The sequence below is a fragment of the Plectropomus leopardus genome, chromosome 11 (assembly GCF_026936395.1).
Source record: "Plectropomus leopardus strain MGB_pleo_1.0 chromosome 11, ASM2693639v1, whole genome shotgun sequence".
In the NCBI taxonomy this organism is placed as follows: domain Eukaryota; kingdom Metazoa; phylum Chordata; class Actinopteri; order Perciformes; family Serranidae; genus Plectropomus; species Plectropomus leopardus.
The window spans coordinates 10714245-10735823 of NC_142186.1; the positions used below are offsets into that span (position 1 = coordinate 10714245).

At 39.8% G+C, this 21579-nt stretch overlaps 2 protein-coding genes across 3 annotated transcripts in view; one reads left to right on the forward strand and one right to left on the reverse strand.

The window, feature by feature from the left end:
* The window catches only part of zhx2a (zinc fingers and homeoboxes 2a), a 32848-nt gene extending 20340 nt beyond the window's left edge, over nt 1–12508 (forward strand). For both annotated transcript variants that reach the window (XM_042489917.2, XM_042489918.2), the window contains exons 3-13: nt 276–974; nt 1852–2064; nt 3055–3309; nt 3485–3700; nt 3867–3951; nt 4258–4443; nt 6152–6567; nt 8424–8676; nt 8813–8972; nt 9320–9439; nt 11074–12508. In XM_042489917.2, the coding sequence (XP_042345851.1) occupies nt 276–974; nt 1852–2064; nt 3055–3309; nt 3485–3700; nt 3867–3951; nt 4258–4443; nt 6152–6567; nt 8424–8676; nt 8813–8972; nt 9320–9437 (2601 nt within the window). In that variant the 3' untranslated portion in view covers nt 9438–9439; nt 11074–12508. The remainder of the gene's footprint in view (nt 1–275; nt 975–1851; nt 2065–3054; nt 3310–3484; nt 3701–3866; nt 3952–4257; nt 4444–6151; nt 6568–8423; nt 8677–8812; nt 8973–9319; nt 9440–11073) is intronic.
* Nucleotides 12509–13626: 1118 nt separating this feature from the next.
* Nucleotides 13627–19814, reverse strand: derl1 (derlin 1). Its single transcript, XM_042490666.2, has 8 exons — nt 19494–19814; nt 17575–17686; nt 17390–17454; nt 16683–16709; nt 15662–15757; nt 15493–15545; nt 15169–15279; nt 13627–14525 (listed from the first exon to the last, which is right to left on the reverse strand). Exons 1-8 carry the CDS (start codon nt 19644–19646, stop codon nt 14378–14380), a joined length of 765 nt encoding a protein of 254 aa, XP_042346600.1. The 5' UTR covers nt 19647–19814; the 3' UTR covers nt 13627–14377.
* Nucleotides 19815–21579: the final 1765 nt, after the last annotated feature.

Genomic DNA, 21579 nt, shown 5'->3' on the forward strand with positions numbered 1-21579 from the left:
CGTTTGCTTGTTCCTTTTTTTTCCCGTCACGTTCCGTCTCTCCCTTTATGTATGCCTGCTAGATGCAATTTTGCTTGAATAGAGTTTGAAACCAATAAGTCTGAAAAACACAGGGTAAGTGGGGCAAATGAAAAATATTATTAAAGTCATGAAAAAGATTTGACATTTTGCCCATGTGAACCCTGTATTTATGTGTGTTTGATGTATACTGGGAATATATGAAAATGACATTTCTAGTAAAGTGTCCTTTTTATCTGACCACTGCCTTTTTTCAGACAACAACAGAAAACTATACAGAGGAGGGAACAGACCTGTCAACAGAGGCAGAGCCCTCTGTGGAATTAGACCTAATGGGCAAAGTGTCGGACCCTCCCACAGCTCCAGACAAACCAGCAACCGACCCACCGGACCTTTCCAAGCCTCAGCGTAGGCAGCAGGGGGGCTACGAGTGTAAATACTGCCCCTTCTCCACACAGAACCTCAACACATTCAAAGAACATGTTGACGCCAACCACCCCAACGTCATCCTCAACCCCCTTTACTTGTGTGCCGTCTGCAACTTCAACACAAAGAAGTTTGACACTCTGACGGAACACAATGAGAGGTGTCACCCAGGAGAGAGCAACTTTAAATTCAAACGCATCAAAATGAACAATCAGACAATCTTGGAACAAACAATAGAGGGTTGCAGTAACAATGCAGTCATTTACAACACTTCCAGTGCCGCTTCTGGCAAAGGGGACGAACTGGGCACTCTGCCGCAAAGCAAACCCTCCACAGTCAAGATTGGTAAACCAAAAATAATGTCAGATAATAAACGGACAGATTTGGGTAAACTGACCCCCGATCTGAAGAAACCAATCACAGCGGTCAATGTGAACGGGACGGTCATCATCCCTGAGTCGACTCTACTCAAAGCAGAGGGCCTTTCTCACATAATGCCTTCCCTACAGCGGCCTCTAAACTATACTCAGGTAGGACACCCAGTGGAGGAACGATACTCATTTTCTCTTTTGTACGAGTCCCGTGCAGTTTAAGAAAATGTTTGACAATTTGAGAAACACACTTATTTACGTTCTTGCTAAGAGTTAGATGAGAAAGTCAATAACTCTCTTGTGTCTGTACATAAAGTAAAGCCACTGTTAGCAGGTGCTGAGCTTAAGATGTGATTTGGTAATTAATGAGCTTTAAATGGGTTAAAAACCCAAACAAAAGCCAAATTTCAAAGAATTTTTTATAATTTTCACACTGCATTTAAAGTTTTTCCACTTTTATAAGTGGAAAAGTTTGTCAAATTAACATTTTGGTTTTATGTCCTTGTAATGTCTTCATTTTACGGCTCTGTAATTTCCTGGGAAGAACAATATAATTTAGTGCTAATTATAAGGAAACGAGACGGTGTTCAGTTTGTGCAATTCAGTTAATTAATTCCAGCTGATTACTAATGTAACTGAGAGTCTGTTATCAGTGCACACAGTAGGTTCGCTGACAATTCACAAATGTAAAATTTGTCTACAAGAAGAGCATATGACTTAACATATATGGAGAATAAAGTTAACAATAAAAATAAAGTAAAGTTTTTTTTTTCAGGGAAATTCTAATTTTCCATATAATTTGTACCAAAGTAGAGTTCTTTTCAGGTTTTTCCTGTGACTTTGATTATTAGGAAATTACAGACCCCTATAATTAAATTTTACCGAGTGGTTTTCTGTTTTTAATATGTACCATCATAAATTGTCTGTTCTTGTTTATGAAGACAAGAACTGAAAATAGCACTCGTGGACATTATTCTTTTTGGAAGGAAAAAAAGGCCATTCAGTTGTTCAGTCATTGCTTACTGTATTATTACAGGTGCCGAAGATCGCAGTGCCCCTCAACACAACCAAATACAATCCCTCGCTGGACGACAACCTGACCCTCATCTCTTCCTTCAACAAGTTCCCCTACCCAACACAGGCTGAGCTCTCCTGGCTCACCGCGGCCTCCAAACATCCGGAGGAGCAAATCAAAGTCTGGTTCACCACACAGAGGCTCAAACAGGGCATCAGCTGGTCACCTGAGGAGGTAGGGGTTTACAGTAATGACAGTATTTGAGGCACTCTTTCAGTTCTCTGTGCTCAGGTGAGGTTTGGTGAATTTTGTTCCAGGTCTTCTTAAAAAACTCTAAAGCTCAAATAAGGTATCGTCAGATCTGCCCAAAACGAAAATTTTCCAGGGCCTTATGTTTGAAATGCTCTTAATCATTTTGAATTCAGATTCCAAGCACCAAGCATAATTACCATTAAATTAAATTAAATTTGCTCTGGAGTGTCCCGTGTTGCATCACTGTATAGTAAGTTGTAGCTAACAGCACAGGTGCACTGACTATCCATGGTAATAACCTCTCATCGGGTTGTGGGCTTTTGTTTGATGATTGATCAGTTTTAAAATTCAGTCATTTTCATGTTTCAATTTCTTTAACATTAACAAACAACCAAAATTTAACAGACCTGTCAGGTTACAGTGTTATTTTCATATTTGGTAATAAATACAATAAGATTTTCAAAAAATTATTCAATGTTGAGGAGCTGATACATTAATAATTTTGGTACTCTTATTACTGCAGATATTGAAAGTATGTTATGCTGGGTTTTTCTAAATAAACAATGTATAGACTCATACAGAAGTAATCCCTCTCAGTCATCAATTATGACCTACTAAAACTGTGTGAGGGCGAGTTTTTCTGCAGAGACTCTGCCTTCTGTCTGTATTTTATATTTCTTCTCCCTGTGTTTGGGTCGTTCATAGGCGTATATCTCCTGCAAGTGAGATCCAAGAGACATAGCAATGTAAAAAAACGCAAATATACCGAGGCAGATAGCAATATGAGGGTGAATCTGGGGTTGCTTTGCACTCACTTTCGCTGGCAAGCGTGTTTACAAACTGTAACTGACAATCCTGCATAGTATACTCTAGTATACTACTAAATGATAGTAGTATAATATTATCTATATCTTGGAGATTAGAGATTAGATCCAAGGTTTAAGTCTAACAAATATTTTCCTTCTCTGACAGGTGGAAGAAGCCAGGAAGAAAATGTTCAACGGCACAATCTCCTCTATGTCTCAGACCTTCACTGTCGTAGCTCCTCAGCTGAACTCCCAGTCGTCCACCAACTCGTCTGCAGCCTCCAAAGCCATGCAGCCGGCAGCCTCTGTCCTGCAGCCCCTCCCCTGTCAGCTCCTGGGACAGACCAGCCTGGTGCTGACTCCTGTAGCCAACGGCTCCACAGTCACTTGTGCACCGCTGGCGCTCACTGTGGCTAACCAGGTATAACGGGCAGAAACGTTCTGTTGCTCAGACATAAGAACACAAGCATATTAAAAGATTATTACAGCTGTGGCAATATGTTAAAGAAAAATATGGATGTACATGTGGCATGCTTGATTTAACTCAACAGACACTTGATTTAAAGTAGTCAAAGTTTCCACCGTGTTTACTGCAGGTGGCACAGTCGCTTAAACGACCCCTGGCGTCCCCTGTGATCGCCACGGAGAGCAAACGACCCTCCATCATTCAAACCATCTCGGCGCCCATGGCCACATCCAAGCTGGCATCATCCAAAGTGCTGAATTTCACAGTCGACCCGAACAAAACAGCCGAGCAGCTGTCAGTGCTGAGGTCCAGCTACACACAGTGTCCTTTCCCCGAGGAAGATGAGGTAAGAATAAGTGAGTGAAATGACATTTCTTGTGTCATGCCATAGGAGGTCAAAATAAATGTGAAGGATTTTTGGCATTGTAGCTGCTTTTAGTTTCTAAAAACACCACTGTCTCTGATAAACACACCTGCTGTTTCATCTTCTGTTGGATTTTGTCATGTGATAGATCTACAGGCTGATAGAGACCACCGGGCTGTCCAGAGGAGAGATAAAGAAATGGTTCAGTGAACAGAGGCTCCTTAATCTCAAAGGTATGTGGTGTTATCAGAGCCACACATCCAAAACGATAAAACACCCCGACTGTGATTATTCACACATCTCTCTACGGGTTTTAAACAAGCTCATTTTCTCGTTCTCAGAGGTGGATTTTAATTGCTAAGCTTTTAAAAACAAATATATACAGAGAAAACAAACTGTGCTTAATCGTCTTCAGTAATCAGCTGATAATGATTATTTAAGCACTGTTTGTGCAGTGTCATTTAGTAATATCAATTACTGTCTTGAAAAATCACTAGCATATTTTGGTCCTTAAGTCTCTCTTTTTGTCTCTGTTGAAGGCGTTCCTCCGCCTCCAGTGCTGGTAAAAGCAGAGGTGACACCAGCACCCAAAGACGGTCCTGTAAAGAAAGCGGTCCCCAGCCAGTTTCCTCTGCTGGAGAGGGTGAAGGGGAAGTCATCAGAACAGCTGAAGGCGCTGGAGGAGAGTTTTCAGAGAAGCGGCACTCCGACAGAGGCAGCGCTCGGTAAAGCCTTATACCAACCCTCTCACAAGCAAATGAACTTTAGGGTAAGTTTGGTATTTTCCAACCTGGAAATTATTTTCCCATGTTTTTGTGTGGGGACAACAACAATTTTTGAAACTGGTCCAGTCTTTGAGCAAGAAGACTGCAGCAGCACAACAGGCTGCAGCGTCAACACTCAGAGTAGGTTCACACTGTCAACTTCCGTCCACTCAGTCTGCCACTGATACACACAGATTGTTTTCGTAAGTGTCTGACAACATTGTAAAAAGGATCCCCACAGAGGTTGATCTTTAAAAAATTTTTTAAATAAAAAGGATCTTTTTTGTTGAACCACAAAGCCCCAAAATCATCATTGCCAAACCCACCAGACTCTGTTTAAATAAACAATAATTTTAGCATGTTTTCACATCAAATGAGGTGAATTAACGGTATATTTCAACCAAACCGATTGTTCGAACAGTGGAAAGATGACTGGACATGTTTTGTGAGGTTATTTTTGTTTCTACCAACTTTAAGTGAAATGTGTTTTTTATGATGATTAAAATGACTGTTTATTTAAAAGGATTCTGGTAGCTTTAGCAATAGTGGTTTGGGGGCTGTGTCTGGTTAAACACAAAGGTCTCTCTCTCCAGGGATCCTTTACACAAGTTTTCAAACACTCTTAACCTGCCAGTGACAAAAACAAGCATTTTTAGTGGATGTAAATTGACAGTGCCGCCATGCCCCAAGTGGTTACATTGCAACCTGTTTCACTGCTGCAGCTCTCTCACTCAATGCTCGACCACTTACAAAATGTGTTGTTGCCATTACTTACTCGGACATAAAACCATGGGAAAATAAGGTCCAGGTCGGAAAATACCGAACTTAACCTTTACTTTGCGTAACTTAAGTCTCGGGATGGAAAGATTTATAATTTGACGTTGGCTCATTCTTATTTTGGCTCGTAGTATATAACATATGCAAGAAAGATGGACGAGGGGGAAAGCATTTACAGCCCCTCTACTCAAAAGTATTTTTTGACTTCAGTGACTGTGCAGTAAAGAGGAAGACTTGTGTTGAGCAGTTACATTTTTGAAATGAACAATCCTCTATACCTAAAACATTATGCTTTTCAATCACAGAATTGCTTAATGTGGCAAAACCACAATCATGTACTGAATGCTTTTTTGTAGATTCAAACACGTTTGCTTATTTCATAGTGAAATGCTTGATGTGAGCACATTATACACATATTTGCCTACAGAACCCAGAAACAGATGCCCTGCAGGTCGGTAGCTAATGAGGCACAAAACTGGCTTGCCAGTCATCTATTTTTAGGATCAGTTTACATCATGAAGTTCCTGTGAAAAAAAACAATTACAGAACTTTTTAAACTTACTGACTGAAGCAGGATCAGAATGAGAATCAGTCGGTCAGATGAGCAGTTGGTTGTGTTCTTGTCAATATCCTCACTTTGTACCATTAGATGTTAAAATTACTTAAAGAAATCCAGTCGTGTTGTCTTCTATTATATTAGTTCACAGCAGGTGACTTAATTTTCTTTCACCCCAGAGGAGCTGCAGGCCTGTCTCTGGTGGGTTCCTGCAGACAGGAATAGCAGAAAAGTTTTAATGAGCCCATTTTTAAGTCCCCTAGAGAAAGACTGAATTCCCAGGTTTCCAAAAAAACAGTCAGCTCATCTGATCCAGTGAACTCTGTTCTCCTGCAGACCAGCTGGCCCAGGAGACCAGGCTGTCCAAGACTGAGGTGGACTGCTGGTTTTCAGAGCGCAGGGCGCTGAGGGACAACATGGAGAAGGCTTTGCTCAGCATGTCTTCAAAGAACACCGAGGACAGAGCGGAGCGGCCGGGGGCGCTGCTGAACGGGGCGTCACATCGAGAGCAGGGCGGGAAACCTCTGCGCTCCTCTCCTCATCCACCCATCCTGTCCTCTTCCTCCTCCTCCTCTTCCTCATCCTCCCCACCTGTGCTCGCAGCCTCCTCCCCTCATCCACCAAACCTCTCCTCCTCTGCATCACCTCCCCTCCTCACTTCGTCCTCCTCCTCTTCTCCCCATCCTCCCATCCTGTCAGCCTCCACGAGCCCAGCTCCCATCACCAGCCGCTCCCTCACCCTCCTCAGAGAGGTGAGAGAAGATGTCTTCGTCAACGCTGATTAGACGATTATGTATTAAGTTAGAACTGTAACGCAAACTACAACGAAGATGATAACAAGACATTAATGAGTTGTTACTTTAAAGGGATTAATTGATGAGATGACATTTTTTTTTAAATACAATCTGAAGTGAGATGATGTGTAAATTGATTCATCTTGCAAAGGTACTGCTCTGGTACTTCAGGAAAAGCTGTGTGATTGACACACATGATGAGATTTGCTGATAGCTGAATATTAGGAGTGAGATAAGACCACAAGGTCAGATCTGAGGCACTGAAGAGAAGGCACTTGAGTAGATTTGTGTCTCGGAAAGTGCGGTATCCCATAGGATTACAAACCTATAAATGGAACATATATCCATGAGATGTCTCTTGAACGTCAACAGTGCTCTTTTTATGCTCTGTAACATAGACACAGGCTGACAGTTAATGAATTATTTCAACTACTGCTGGCTTATTTAAAAAGAGTCTATCTGCTATATAATACACCTGTCAACAGCATCCAATATATTTCTGTCCACACCAAAACCCACATAGTACATAAAGGTATGTGTATGTTTTCAAACATGATTCTCAACTGAATTGTTAAAAATGACAGTCAACTACTCCCCCGTGAGCCCCTATGGAGTGTTTTACTTCTGAAGAGAATCTGGCAAGAAATGACATTGCAGCAAAGCTAATAAAAGTAACAGAGGTAACTGTTTGTAACTGTTGTTATCACGTTGTCAATTAAAAGTTTCTATGTAGGATGCTGTGACAGATGAAACTGAAATGTGAAAGACTCGCTTGCATCAAAACTATTCTTGCGTGCAAATCTTTGACATTGTCCGTGACTGGTGCTCTTATTCACAGTGAGAAAGCTCAAAAAAGCGACTTTGTTCTAAGATAATATTTGTGTTCTGTGTTAAGTTCTTATGAGAAATTTAACATTTAACAGGTCCAAATAGATATATTGACGTGCATGCTGGAAGCTCTGTTTGGCTGTTCATAGTCTTTGAGCTGAATGCTGACAACAGCTTGCTAACATGTTCACAATGAACAAGGTGTCCGCAGATCCTTAAAACGACAAAAAATATCTAAGATTCAAATACATTTAAATGTGTAAAACAAAGATTTGATCTACTTTAATTTATTCATCTTTAAATTTCTTTTTTGTCAAAATGAGTCCAGCTCTTATGTCTGAAAGTCCACATTTCTGACCTAATATTGTCACTTAACTTTATATTTGCACTTGCTTGCTTAGTGTAATCATATTCCTGCATAAAGCCTACCTCTGCACAGCACTACACATGTACAAACTACTGACATATAATGCTGGAATAAGAAAAAGATAACTTTTCTAAAAATCTGACTTAAATTTGGTTAAAAAATGATCTGGATATATCTCAAAAAGCATCACATTCAAGTGTCTGACACCTACACTGATGACAAAGCTAACATGCTGATGTTTGGCAGGTATAATGTTTGCCATGTTCATTTTAGTGTGTTCAGTAGTGGAGGAAGTGTGTAGATCCTTTACTCATCCTCCGATGTTGCAGACTTTGCCATGACTAGAACCAGGCTGTTAGTAGAGCTAAAACAGTAATTTAGAAATGTTACTATAACATTTCATATTTGTGATCAACTAATAATTTATCTCTTAACCGTGAGCTGGCAGGAGGCTTCACTGACTTGTGCTCTAAGTAGAAAAGCAAGGCGCAAACTATTTTTTACTTTTCCTGATCATTACATTTAGAGTTTTCATTTTATGATGGCGGCTCAGTAAACCATTTTATTTTTGCGATGAAACATTGGAAGGATTTAATATTTTTGTAATCTGTCTTGACAGATGTTTTGTCGGACTCAGTGGCCATCTCCTGAGGAGTACAGCCAGCTGGAGGTCCAAACAAGTCTCGGGCGCACAGACATTGTCCGCTGGTTCAAGGACCACCGCTCGGCACTAAAAAACGGGGAAACTATGGACTGGATGGAGAGTTTCCAAAACCAAAACCTTGTAGAACAGCAGAAAGCTGGCCAGGAACAGAACGGCCAGAGCTCTGAGAAAGACCAGAGTGTTTCCTTGGAAGTTAAGGCTGTGAAAGGTGAATTTTGGAAAAGGAATTTGTTGAAGTAGAGATTTTTCTCTGAATATCATGTAGCGAAACGTTTTTCGGTCCTTTTTTGACTTTGTTTTCTCTGCTCTCGTGCACACTTTTTATTCTACAACTGTTGGTGCAGTGGAGGACGCTGGCGAGAACACAGCAGCTGCTACAGAGCACTCCAAGCTGTCCGACCAAGATAAAGTCCAGTGGTTGACTGACAGATTGGCCCACAGTGTGACGGACCTGAGCCGGACCAGACCGGACCAAACCAGCTCCAGCACTGCTGACAAAGGGAGGTGGGTGGAGAGAGGGAAATGAATCTTTTATCCTTTATTTATTTTCTAGTGTTTGATCTTATACAGACAGAAAAAATGTGATTTATTCAAGGGATATCTGAGGAGTTATTTTAAGATTTTTTTGTGAAAATGGTCTAAAAATATAGCACTGTATAAGCAAGTTGTGGATGCTGAATAACTTCATCCTTTGCACTTGTTGTTTGTTGTATTAACTAGATATCTGTGCATGATTTATGGCATTTTTCACAGAACCTTTCAATGTGCACATAAAAATCTTTCTTTGATGTTTGTTTCTACTTCCTAGAAGGAGTCTGTTTGTGTTTTAACTTTGTCTGTTTCCTTGCCAGGTGGGTAAAGGTGACTGTGGCGGTGGGGGAGGAGAGTGAAGCAGGAGTGGAAAGACAGAGGCTGGCAACAGACACTGAGGTTCTGACCTTGGAGCAGCCTGGGAGGGTCACTGGTTGATGGTAGGCTGAACTGGTGAAATATCCTCCCAAAAGAAACTATTATATAAAATGCTGAGAAACTGAGAAAAGCCCGACATTAACATTACACTGCAGCAACTCTTTTCACACCACACATCCGCGTTTTGACCCATTACTATAAAAAAAAAATATTGATTAGTGCAGTTTTAAAGTCTCTACCAGATGGATGTTTATTTTGTGTGACTTGGCTTGAATAAATAGATAAATAAAGGGTGAACTGTTCCTTTAAGATGCCACAGCTGCAGTCTGCAGCTACCCAGGAAGTTACTAGAGTGTAATTACCTCCGATTGGCCCTTCAAAATAGATGGCATGCTGGGATGGCAGGATGATATTTGGACCCACACCATCATTAGCATCAAAGATGTAGACACACACACATATGTGCACAAACACACACACTCATTGTTATTGTCACAGAAAGGCAAAACCAAGTGTGCATATGGTGTTAAATGTCTTGTTTTTCTAATAATTTGCACCTTTCTAGCAAATAAAATTTAGTTTTTGCATGGCAAGCGTTCACTCAGATTATAATATTATAATATGTAAACAGTGTTAACTAGAAAAGTGCATCCAGTAGACCAGCAGCATTTCAGCTGCGACATGGCAGCCCGAGCTGTTCAAGGCCTGTAGACAACTCTTGTTTTGTCAGGAGACGTGCCGCAGTGCGTTTCAGTGTAATTATGAGAATAAATGTATTTTTAATAACTGAAACACAACCACAAATCCTTGCTCCATGCCATTCATAACTGGAGTTTTAACAGTATTAACGGTGCAGGCTACAGCAAAACAAAGTAGGAAATAACAATCAACACAGTATATAGCCTTAAATTACCTTTATGTCTATAATGTAATATTTGAATAAACTTAGCCAAAACAGACAAAAAAAGAAACCATATAACTGCCTTACTTACTGTGCTCATGGTAGAAGTACAAATGTCAAGGAAAAATGACAGAATCAACAAAATCTCAAAGTCTATAAAATCAGGCAGGTAAAACACTTCTGGTGGTGGAAGGAACAAAAGCGCACTGTGGCGAGCAGCGCCTGGTGGAATTATCCCTCCTGGCTCTCTTATAGTCAAGAAGGCAGCAAAGATAACAAATGTGGTTATTAAATCATTTAGTAACCTGACAAACTTCAGTGTATCATAACATATCGGCTGTGGAATTAATCTGCAGATGCTCCAGTTTAGAATGAAACAAAACTCTTCTATGGATGTCAGTTTTTTAACCATGAAGATGACTAAAATATGGCCTGCAACTAAGAGAAGGGCTTTTTGTTTTAAGGTGATTTCCAGAAAACCAGCAGCCCCTTTTTCCCGATTAAAAAAAGTGAGTCAGCAGTAAATGACTGTATAAAACAGTCCGAAAAAAGGGGTTTGAATCATCGCAACTGCAAGAGATCCTTGAGCACATAGTCATAAATGTACACACAAATTATTAAGCTGACTGGTCCAGTAGTTTGTGAGATAAGCTATGGATGGAAAAATATGGACACACACATGCACAAAAGACAAAACGCATGATAATAAAACAATGAAATATAGAACAGTGACTTTTTTACTTGCATAGTGAGCCCGTGTTTTTATTTCAGCTCCTGTCTCTGATTCTGTTCCAGGTCGAGTAAATCGTAGACTGTCGAGTCACTGACCATCATGCGACTTACTCAAGATGACCGAATGTGGAATGAGTAATGTAACTGTCTGTCTGTGATGTCATCACAAAGCGCCGGGGACTTTGTAGTTCCACTGTTAAAACACTGACTGATGTGTGGTGCACACGCTGACATTAAGAGGAGTGCCAAAGCTGGACTTGATGCATTGTTCTTACTACTACTACACTTTTTTTTAAAGAAGCACCCTTGTAAATATTTTTCTGTATTACAAAAAAAAAAAGTTTGTACAGTTTTACTGGGAGGGCAAGTTTTGTTACATTTTTTAAAAAAAGTCATGACTGATGCCCCGAAACCTGGAATGTTTTCTTGTCGTCGTCGTTTTAAGATCAAAGTGTATGATAGTCTGTTATTTGCTGATAATCAGTCCTATTTTTTTGAAAACCATACCTACTCATTATGAGTAGTCTTTGATGGCACTTGCATACTATATCCCTGTGGTAGTGATAGGTATTTACAAACTAGGCCACTTCATCTCAAACTGTTAGGAAACTGTAACTTTTCCTTTTCTCCTGCAGCGTCACCTCGACTCGCACTCATAGAATACGCCGATGATGGTGAAAAGTGCTCGAGTGGCAGTCAGAACAAGGGACAGTATTATGGGCAAACTCAACACATATAGTATGATATAGAAACGATTAATCGCCGAGAAAAAAGTGAAGTGTCTGTTTGATCGCACCATGCTGCCTTTCCTGCTCTCTTATCTGACATTTGCCTCAGAACTGGGTACAGTACAGACTGGTGACGATTTTATCACTTCTCTGTTTGGAAAACTTGAAATACCCATGAATGAACTTGCCAAGAACATTTTGGTGAAAGTATTTCACACGTGATAAAGTAACTCCTGTGATCTGTGAACAAAGCCGTTGTGGAAGGTCCTCCTGTTCAAAGCTGGATTGCATTAATCTGATTTTTGTACAGTCAGTTCAGAACACCTGAAAACGGTGGTTCATGAGTTACAGAGATAAATGATCAGATCTGTGCTGAAAAATGGCAAAAAAGCATCGAAAATATCCCAACAGCCAAAGCTGTCATGAACTTCTTGCATGTGCTTCAACAATTTTCATTTTTAAAAACTCATTTTCAAAAATGATTTAAAGGGATATCTGTGATTTCTGGGTCAAATTGCAATTGCTTGCGATAATTGGGCAGGAAAAAAAAAAAAAAAAATGAGTTGAACTGTCATTGAACCCTGGTTTGAACAGCGGGTGTATGGCTGTTTGCTGGCTGAATGTCTGTTGCTGCTGCTGCTTTAGTTTCATGTTCAGACGAGTATCTGGGATACTGTACATTTGGTTCCCTAGAATGGAAAACCGCTTGCATTTTTCATTTTCTACTTTAAGTCTGCTGTAACTCAATAAATACACAACCAACTGTAAAACTACAGAAGTCGTGGGATTCCAGTGTAAATCGCATGCATCAAAAACCTTGACCATGTACAGGGAGACTAATCAAGGCCCAGTGAAGAGTTAAACATCGAATCAATGAGAGATATCACCTCCTCTAAACTGTACACTGGCTTGTCGGGTCACCTACACTTCATCTACCATTGTATCTGGGTTTAGGTCTTTGAAGTGATGCTTTTCAAAGGCTTAAGCAGCTCCTTTTATTTCATCTCACAAATTGTTAATCAAAAGTTTCTCACAAAACTTGATTTTGACCAGGAGAAATGTGTGTGTTTAACACAAAACACTGTATGTTTGAAATACGCTCCTCCGGGCAGCACGTAAGCAAACGGAGGTCGCTTAGACAAGTTTGAGCGGCAGTTTCTGATACACTTTGTCATGTTTGTTTTTGTTGCCATTTCGACTTCCAAGGGAGTTTAATCAACTTGCTCAATACGCTGGTCCGCACAATAGTGTGCGCATCAGCTGCTCTGCAACCAATGTTTACCCATAACACCCTTTTATGTGTGGGTTTGAAGAGGTGTTTACATGGATCTTCAGGGCATAATTCTGTCTTTATGTGCCACTTTTTCCAAATGCAATGCAACAAATTTATCCAAACTGAGAGTCGAAGTGCATTTGCATAATTTCATTTGAAAAAAAAACTACACACTGACTATAAATTGGAGAATAAAGCCATACAGATCAAATATAAAGCTGACATAATTAGTCAGTAAATCAGTTAGTCAAATGACAGAAATATATTCACCTAGTTTGACAACAAATAAGTCCTTTTTTTAAGCACAATTTCAAATGTGTTGTGAAGTTCCAGCTTTCCTTTTTCACTAAGAAATATATTTGTGTTTGACTGCTTCCAGAGCAAACTAGCAAAGCATTTTTCACCATTTTCTGACATTTATAGAGCAAGTGATCATGGCAGAAAATAACTGGCAGATTAAAGTGTTAGTCCTAACTGTATATTGTACATAAAGTCACAGTGATTCAGCCACACTGGTACATAACTGGCTGAGCTCTCCTGACTCGTGAGAAAAAAAAATCAAAGTGTTGCATTAAGGAAACATGGATAGTAAAATAATTACACTCTCAGACTCACTTATCCTTTCAATAAACAACTGTATTATTTACAAAAAAGAAAAAAAGCAAAATCCCATCTTCAACTCATATGGTTAAGATCAGATTTTAAGAAAGGGGAAGATCAGGTCAGCGCTACAGAGGCTTAAAAAACATTTTTACACCCATGTAAAATCCGACCTGGAAACAGTGCTCTGTAAATAGCTTTGCCCATGTTCTGCTGAGAGCACACTCCCAGTGCGTTGGTAATTACAATGTAATCTGATATGGCATCACAGAGAGAGAGGGAGGGAGGGAGACACGAGAGTCCAAATCAACAGCGTGCTGGTGTGCAGCTGCAGCATCTCTTGTCTTTGACAGTCCGATGGCAGGGTGTGGAGAAAAGGTGGAGGGGAGGGTGAAGAGAGGAGGACAGAAAGTAAGAAGAAAAGGGGTAGGGGAGATCAAGAATCATTACATAAAAAATATCTATTTATTCATACTTCCTTTTATCTGCTTCACATGGACACATCTGCAGTAGTAGTAAGAATAGAGCTTGGTGTGAATAGTTCCAGTCCTGCTCTGCGCTGCTGTCTTTGTTAAAATGCGTGCTTCCTCACATTTCATCCTCTTGTATCCTTTATAACTAAACATAAAAAAAAATTAAGTCAAGTTTTCCCTCAAATGGAAGAATGAGAAAAAGCAAGCACTTTAAACACCAACTGCAACGCTGTTTGTTTTGGGGAACAAAAAGGAGGAAAAGGATGGGGGTCTCTCTCTCCTCTTGTCTCCACTCATTCATCCCCCAGACGGAAGCCTTGGCCCCAGTTGTGACGTCCTCTCACGCCGCCTCCTCCTCCTCCTTGCACTGGGGCAGCTGGTCTGCTGGGAGGGACTCCAAAACCCGACACCCCTCCCCTCCTGTTGGGGAAGAACCGGTACCTGGAGAGAGGAGGAGAGAGATGTTCACAGGGATGAGAGGAGAGGTGTTAAAATCAGATCATTAAAACAGATCACACTGGAACATTTGAGGATTGTGGTACTATTTTGCAAAAAGGCAATCAAGCAACAATTTATACTTAATGAGAAGAAAACTAAGTAGTCCTGTTTTTCTTTCTTACATTTTGGCACATCTATTACTTTGTTGGAGCAGTGTGTGTTTCAGTTGCTGTGTGCTGTGATCGGTCTGACTTAAGTCTTTTGTAACGTGTCTCTGTGCATGGCTGATTAAACTAGTCTCCTCTCTTGGGATTAATTAGGATCCACTCAAATATCTAAAATACTTGTATGGAAGAGAAACTCAAAGTACAGACGGTTCAAGCTGAACCAAAAGAAAGCTCTTTCAGATTGCATGAATATTTACAACAGTTTTAGGAATTGTTCACGTTTTTGTTTTTGTCTTTCAAACAAGTGGTTTGCTGAAGATAAAATCTGATAACTTATGTGGTTGCCCCCTTCGCAATGCATTTTAAAGCAGCAGGCATGTAGCTCAATCAAAAGTGACAGTCTTGCTCTAAAGCTGGCTATAAAACATCCTCCATGATCAGTGAAATTTTTGACTAGAATGTTTTGCAAAAAAACTTACAAAAACTCTGGTGTGGAGAGGAAGGAGCGTCCTCCGAGGTCCATGGGGTATTTGAACATGAGGAAGAAGTAGAGGTGACCCACCAGGTTTCCTGTCAGTTCATTCACAAACCTGCACAATAACAGCAAAGAGAAGTAGATTATTTAAAATGTAAAATGTTTTACAGTGCTGGTTGCACATTCACGTAACACATGGGCTGCTTATCAGGATTTCCCTTACTTTGAAATACAGAAAAGGAGACCATTCCTTATTCATTTACAGTGCAGCGTATGTGAAACATTACTATTAAACGCTTTTTTGATTCAACTAACTAAAACTACTTACGAGCCTCCGATGATGAAGTTAAAGACCAGGATGACCCAAGGTAGATAATGTGCCTAAGACAGAACATCAGGAAACAGAATTAATAATGTGACTATTAAAATTAATTTCACGGATCGGAAGTAATTAATAGATAAAATTGTATCATTTGTGTTGATAAAACATGAGGCACCTTGAATCGTGTTCCGAACCAGAAGGACACAATCATGTCTTTGTTGAACTGAGCCCAGACATAGAGAACTGACATGATCAGAGGGATCATCAGCAGCTGATAACAAAAACATAAACAACAACATATGAGTCCAACCAAACAGGACTTCACGAGATACATAAGCTGCAGTGCAGTATCACTTAACATCTGAGGGGTGTTTCATGAAGGGGGGCTTATTATGAAAAGCCTGTCTTGAGTGAGCCTAACAGACTGAACCAGGATTGAGCGGTTTCGTGAAGCTGACTCAGATCAGATGAAGTCACACCTGGTTTAAGTGCTGCCTGTCCTGAATGTGCGAATAAAACAAACATTTTAAGTATTATATGTGCTCAAAGTTGAAGTTGTACAAAATATCTAAAAAGCAGGATGACTTTAAACAACTTTGACATATCGAATAACACCTTATGCAGGGGATTTATTTAGCTATTTTTTGAAATGGCAGATTTTGGATAGTCTGTTTATTTAATTTTGTGACATTTAGAGGATGAAAAGATTGTGGAGATGGTACTGAATAAGCCACGGGTCAGAGATATTTATCAGCTTACTTAAATTGCAGTGCATTCAAAAAGTACAAATGTTGACTGGAACACTGTGCAGATACTTAAGACTGGAAAAAATATGAGCTTGAATTTAAAGTACACAATAAGTGTATCTTGTGTCGGATGTGGAACTTGGAATGTGAACTGCAATCTGACAAATTTTCACAGTGCGATAGTAAGAAGAACCTTTCAGTGAAAAACTTCAGAAGACACTATTTTAGCTGCTTTAACACTGGTTATGCCTGAGGTGAAGACCATTTCCCAAAATGTCAATCTTTTTCTTTAAGTAAGCCTGGTTTAAGTGCTCATTCTGCCTCATGAAACACTCCTAAGATTACCAGTGACAGTTGCACACAATTGCTTTATGTTTGATAAACACAGTATACTGGTGGGTCATGATTTCATGTTGCAATATAAATACAGAGAGAGAGGAGGATTCTCACCCGCATGTTCATCAGCAGCCCGGTTATCTATAGCCCGAGTCAAGGACAACAACATCGTGGCTCAATACAATCACAGCTGGAGCCTTAAGATTAGAGCAGCTGGGGACTGGAAGGTCGCCTGGTCAAATCCCCACACCGGCTGACTGTCACCCGCCACTTCAGCCCTTTTCCCCTTGCGTAAGCCTAACCTCCTGCACCTGACTTTTTTTTTCACCCATTACAATAATTTTCCTGTGGTGAATACTGAACACTTGGCTGAGATTAGATTTAAGGAGAGCAGGATTTTGCCCAAAGAAATGTCTATGAAAACTCAACACAAGCTGACAATCAGAGCTGAACTCCTGACGAAACGGCAGTGTCGAGATGTGGGCCGGGCTGTACTGCTTGTGCTGCATGTGACCTAGATTAGGTTTCTCTGCTCTGCAGGGGTAGACTGACACTGGGCCACTGGCACAGAGCCACCCTGACATGGCACAGTGCTGCAAAGAGAGAGAGAGAGAAAGAGAGAGAGAGAGAGAGGGAGAAGGGTACAGAAAATACAGACGAGAGAGAAGTGCAGAGTGGCAAAGACAGCAGCAGAGAGCTAGGATCAATGGTGGAGAGGAAAACAGGCCAACAGGGATGTAACCTCAGCTGTTGGAGGTAGATTGCAATTTATCACTTAAACGGGAGGTTTTTAAGTGTCGGTAGTGCAGGTCAAAGGATACAACAATGCAGATCCAGTTGAAGAGGAGCATAAAAATATAGTCTGCAGGTCTGCCATCAAACGCCCCTAAATACCAAGACAAAGATTAGAACGACAAAAACAGCATCCAAAGTGTGTGTGTGTGTGTGTGTGTGTGTGTGTGTGTGTGTGTGTGTGTGTGTGAGCCACCAGGCCCAGCAGTCTCACCTGTCTCGAGCCGAGTGGAGTAGTGGTAGAGGAAATACAGGTTAACCAGGTACAGAAACCCAGTATTAGGTGTTATTGGGAAATACAGAGTGGCCGTCACTGGTCTCCAGAGCTGAAACAAACAGAAGAGATATTAGTCTGATAGAAATGAAGTAAGACACAAACATAGCCGTGTTTGTGCAAAGATCCAGACTTTAAAGACTGTGCTTGTAACACACATGAAGTCTCATGTGGATTGTAAATGAAAACTTCTAAGCACTAAGAAAACTTGGAAACAGACAGCTGGTGTTCCTCTGCAGAGTCGCTGTTAGATTCAAAGGTTTTGTTTGAAGGTAACAGACATCAGATCAATACAGTGTTTAAGAAGTGACTTGAGGGGTGATGAGTATTTCCTGTGTTAAATTACTAGTAATCAAGAGAAGACTGACAGGGTGTAATTACAACATATAATACTGTGGAACAAATTATAACTGTGACTAGGTTATAATTAAATATGCTGCTTGATTATGTATTGCTATTGTCAATATTTCCTCTGTAGATGGATATGGATATTAGGCTTTACAGTATTTAAATCTGGAATAAACTCCGATCCATGGTTGCTCTTAAAGCTGGACTTCTAGAGAGATAGCAGTACTTAATCAGCAGTACTGTAATCAGTAGTACTGTAATCAGTGTACAGTGGAGGCAACTTAAAGGGTCTTAAAATATTCAGGAGCTTATAATATTGTACTGACTGAACTGCCGTTTAATAATAATGGTTTTCACTGACATCTTCCCTCAAGATTTATAACCTAAGGTATGTCTCGAGGTTGAGATTCAATTTCTTTATTTAGTTGCCAAGCGACAAAACAACTCCAAGTAAACAGAGTAATACAATAATAAGCTGTTCAGTTGCAGCACTGTCTGTGTTTCTCTGATATATCAGTAACCTATTGTAACTGTCATACTAGCTTGCTCTCTGGTAGGTTAAAAAGTGCTCAGTCATGTAACACTGGAGAGTTTAATGATTGCTCAAATAGCCAGTAGGGGAAGAAGTATTCAAATGCCTTAGTAAAAGCAGCAATGCCTTGACAGGAAAGTGGTCCAATACATGTTAAAGTCACAGTTCTTACCATAGTTAAAGTACATAGTTATGTATTTAAAAATGTATCAAAAGTAAAGCATTAATGCTGCTATCATGTGCCCATATTTTACTACAGGTGGAGCTAATTTTACCTACTCCATATACTTGTGGGTAGTTTACTGCAGTAATGCCTCACATTCTATAAACTGATAATACATATACACACATACACATTTCGCACATAATACAATTCTTCACATATTCTTCAAAGTAATCAGAAACTATAAATATACACAGGTAATTGAAGTAAAAACGTTAAAAATGTTCCTCTGAGGTAAGTTAAGTAATTGTATTTATGTTAGTACTTTTCCACAACTGCAAGTGAGCATGTCATGGAGGCTGTTTTGCCTTACGGCAGGTCTTTCAGGACGAATATTTACAGCGTGCCTCCTGCCCTTGTATGAACTGTGAACCTGACAGTGAAGCTTGCTGACTTTCTTCGCCTGATGATATGCAAAACAACAGCAACTGAAAGTAACCGCGTTCATTCTGCCAAACACCAAAATTGCACCATTTCGGCTACGTTGCCAGTTTTGCTAATTTGCTCTGATATTATAGAAATTTTACAACTTATTTCAGTGTTGCTAAATTAAGTAGCATTTTGACAGCATCCGGAAGTCATAAACTCCTACGTCTCGCCCTCTCATTGGCTGTCCAACAGCACGGCCTGCTCAGTTAGCATTGCTAGCCAACTGCTAACCAACCGTCCACCTCCAAAACACAACGACCGTAGCATTTATCACCAACTCTCACACACGCACACATACACAGGTGAACGGAGAAAAGATAAACTCACATGAAATCTGTTAAAGACCAGCTCTGGAAACAGCATAAGGTTCCTGAAATCAACCAATCCCAGTTTTCCAATAAAGGGAACAGCAATCGAGGCAGCAAACCAGGACCGGGTGATGAAAGGGATGCTTCTGAACCAGTCCCCGATATCTGACATCTTTCCATACGATTACTGCCGAGTTATGACCATAAAACGCAAGCTCCTCTTTAAAATTAAATTAATATCCCCCCAAAAAACTACCCCTTGCTGCCTTTTTATCAAGAATGCTCCACTGCTAACTTTACATGACGTGGCTAATCACGGGGAGCTAGCACATTAAGTTAATGGGATCAGAGCAGACACATCCGGTTTGGCTTTTCAAAGTAAAACCAAATAAACAACAACAGCTACTACTACTTCTACAAGTAGCCCACTACTACCACCACGACCTTTAAATGAAAATGAAACTGACAAACGATTAAAGGTTAAATATTGCTCATTAACATAGATGTTTTTTTTTTTAAATAAATAAAACTAAAAATAAAAAAGATATTTAGACGAAAGAAAACGATTCAATTTCTAAGACAAATACCAGATCACCATCCCATGTATTTATTTATTTGTTTGTTTGTTTGTTTGTTTGTTTGTTTTTGAAGGTCTATAGCGTCATTACTCAAGTTCTAAGCTTGTTGCTGAGAATAGTTTTATGATGTGATAGTACTGATTAATTTTAGAGAATTAATACAGGCATTTCTGTTCAGGTTACGTCAAATTACCCGCAGTACATCTGACTGTCCCTTAAGGGGTAAATTTAAGAAAATAACATAACATCTTGAGTAAATTAGCAGTTGGCTATGTTTGTCTTTGGCCTTTTTATCTTGTTTTTTTCAGACATTATTACACAGATGATAATAGACAATAAATGCAAGCAACACCAATTAAGGTCTGTCTAATTCTAATGTACTTTTTTTTCAATTTGTGGGCTTGTGTATTTACTTTATTTACGTCATTTTTACTTGGAGATTGTCAGTATTTTAACAAACGATATCATGCTCTTAGTTTGAAGGCAAAATGGTAGAACCGGATGTATTTTATTGTCTCACAGCAACATCTATTGGTATGTATTTGTATTATTATGGTACTTCCTGTAATATTTGCAAAAGCTCCCGCTGGACCATCCCTGTACACTAGAACAGACCATCCAGAGGCAGCCAGCAACAGCGGAGGCGTGTCTACAGCTGCCACCTGTAGAGACTCAAACCAATATAGCAGAGCGTGAAATGAATGTAAATAAGAAGCAGGACTTTTGGTTTGACAGCAGAGGTACATGTTGCAATATGAGATTTTTTTTTTTTTTAAATAACGAAGTTTGAATATTTTGTTTCTTTTACTAGTTTCTCGTTTCTTACTGTATTTGACCTTTTACCCAAATGGATGTTGTTTTATTATCCTAGACGCCACATCTCTATGTGCTCAATGAATAAACTAATAGATCATTTTTCTTAAAGCATTCACTTCATGTTGGGCTGAAAATGCACAAAAGTTACTGAAATGTTGATCATGCATCCTGTTAATATTCATTTAGTCACACATCATAACTCTTAAGCTGTCTGCTTTAGTTTGAGTACTGGAACTCATGCTGACCTTGTGATGCCTGGCAGCTGCAGGATACTTCTTTGTGACCAAACCAGAGGAAATGTGAGGATGACACATAGTACAACTTCAAAGTGTTGTTATATATTTTCAGAAACGTGAGGAAATGTTTCTGAAAATATATACCAATTCTAAACATTGTAAAAAAAAAAAAAAAAAAGGAAAGAAAGAAATGATAAAAACCAGGGTTCAGTTACTCTTATTTTCTCTCATTGGAGCTCTCTGCATCTTATGGTTTCTGTCTTCAGGGTTTGATAAACCTGTCCCCTGAAGACACCCCTACAGTTGCACATGTTTTTTTTAACGGGCCTAACATTTATGGAAAAATATAAGCAGTTTTTAATTCCACATTTCAAAGAGTGTCTCTGAGTTAACAGCATGATTTATCTGCAGGCCCCGCGTCACTCAAAATACTTCTGAACTAAAAGTACCACACTGCACGCATCTGTGTACGTGT

Excerpts from the sequence above, each read along its gene's own strand:
- derl1 (XM_042490666.2), bottom strand. The coding sequence starts at position 19,646 with ATGTCAGATATCGGGGACTGGTTCAGAAGCATCCCTTTCATCACCCGG. Across the intron at positions 16,710-17,389 it reads TCAACTGGATCTGCATTGTT|ATAACCGGGCTGCTGATGAA; the intron begins GTATCCTTTGAC and ends CTCGGGCTATAG. Across the intron at positions 15,546-15,661 it reads GGTTCGGAACACGATTCAAG|GCACATTATCTACCTTGGGT; the intron begins GTGCCTCATGTT and ends GTTCTGTCTTAG.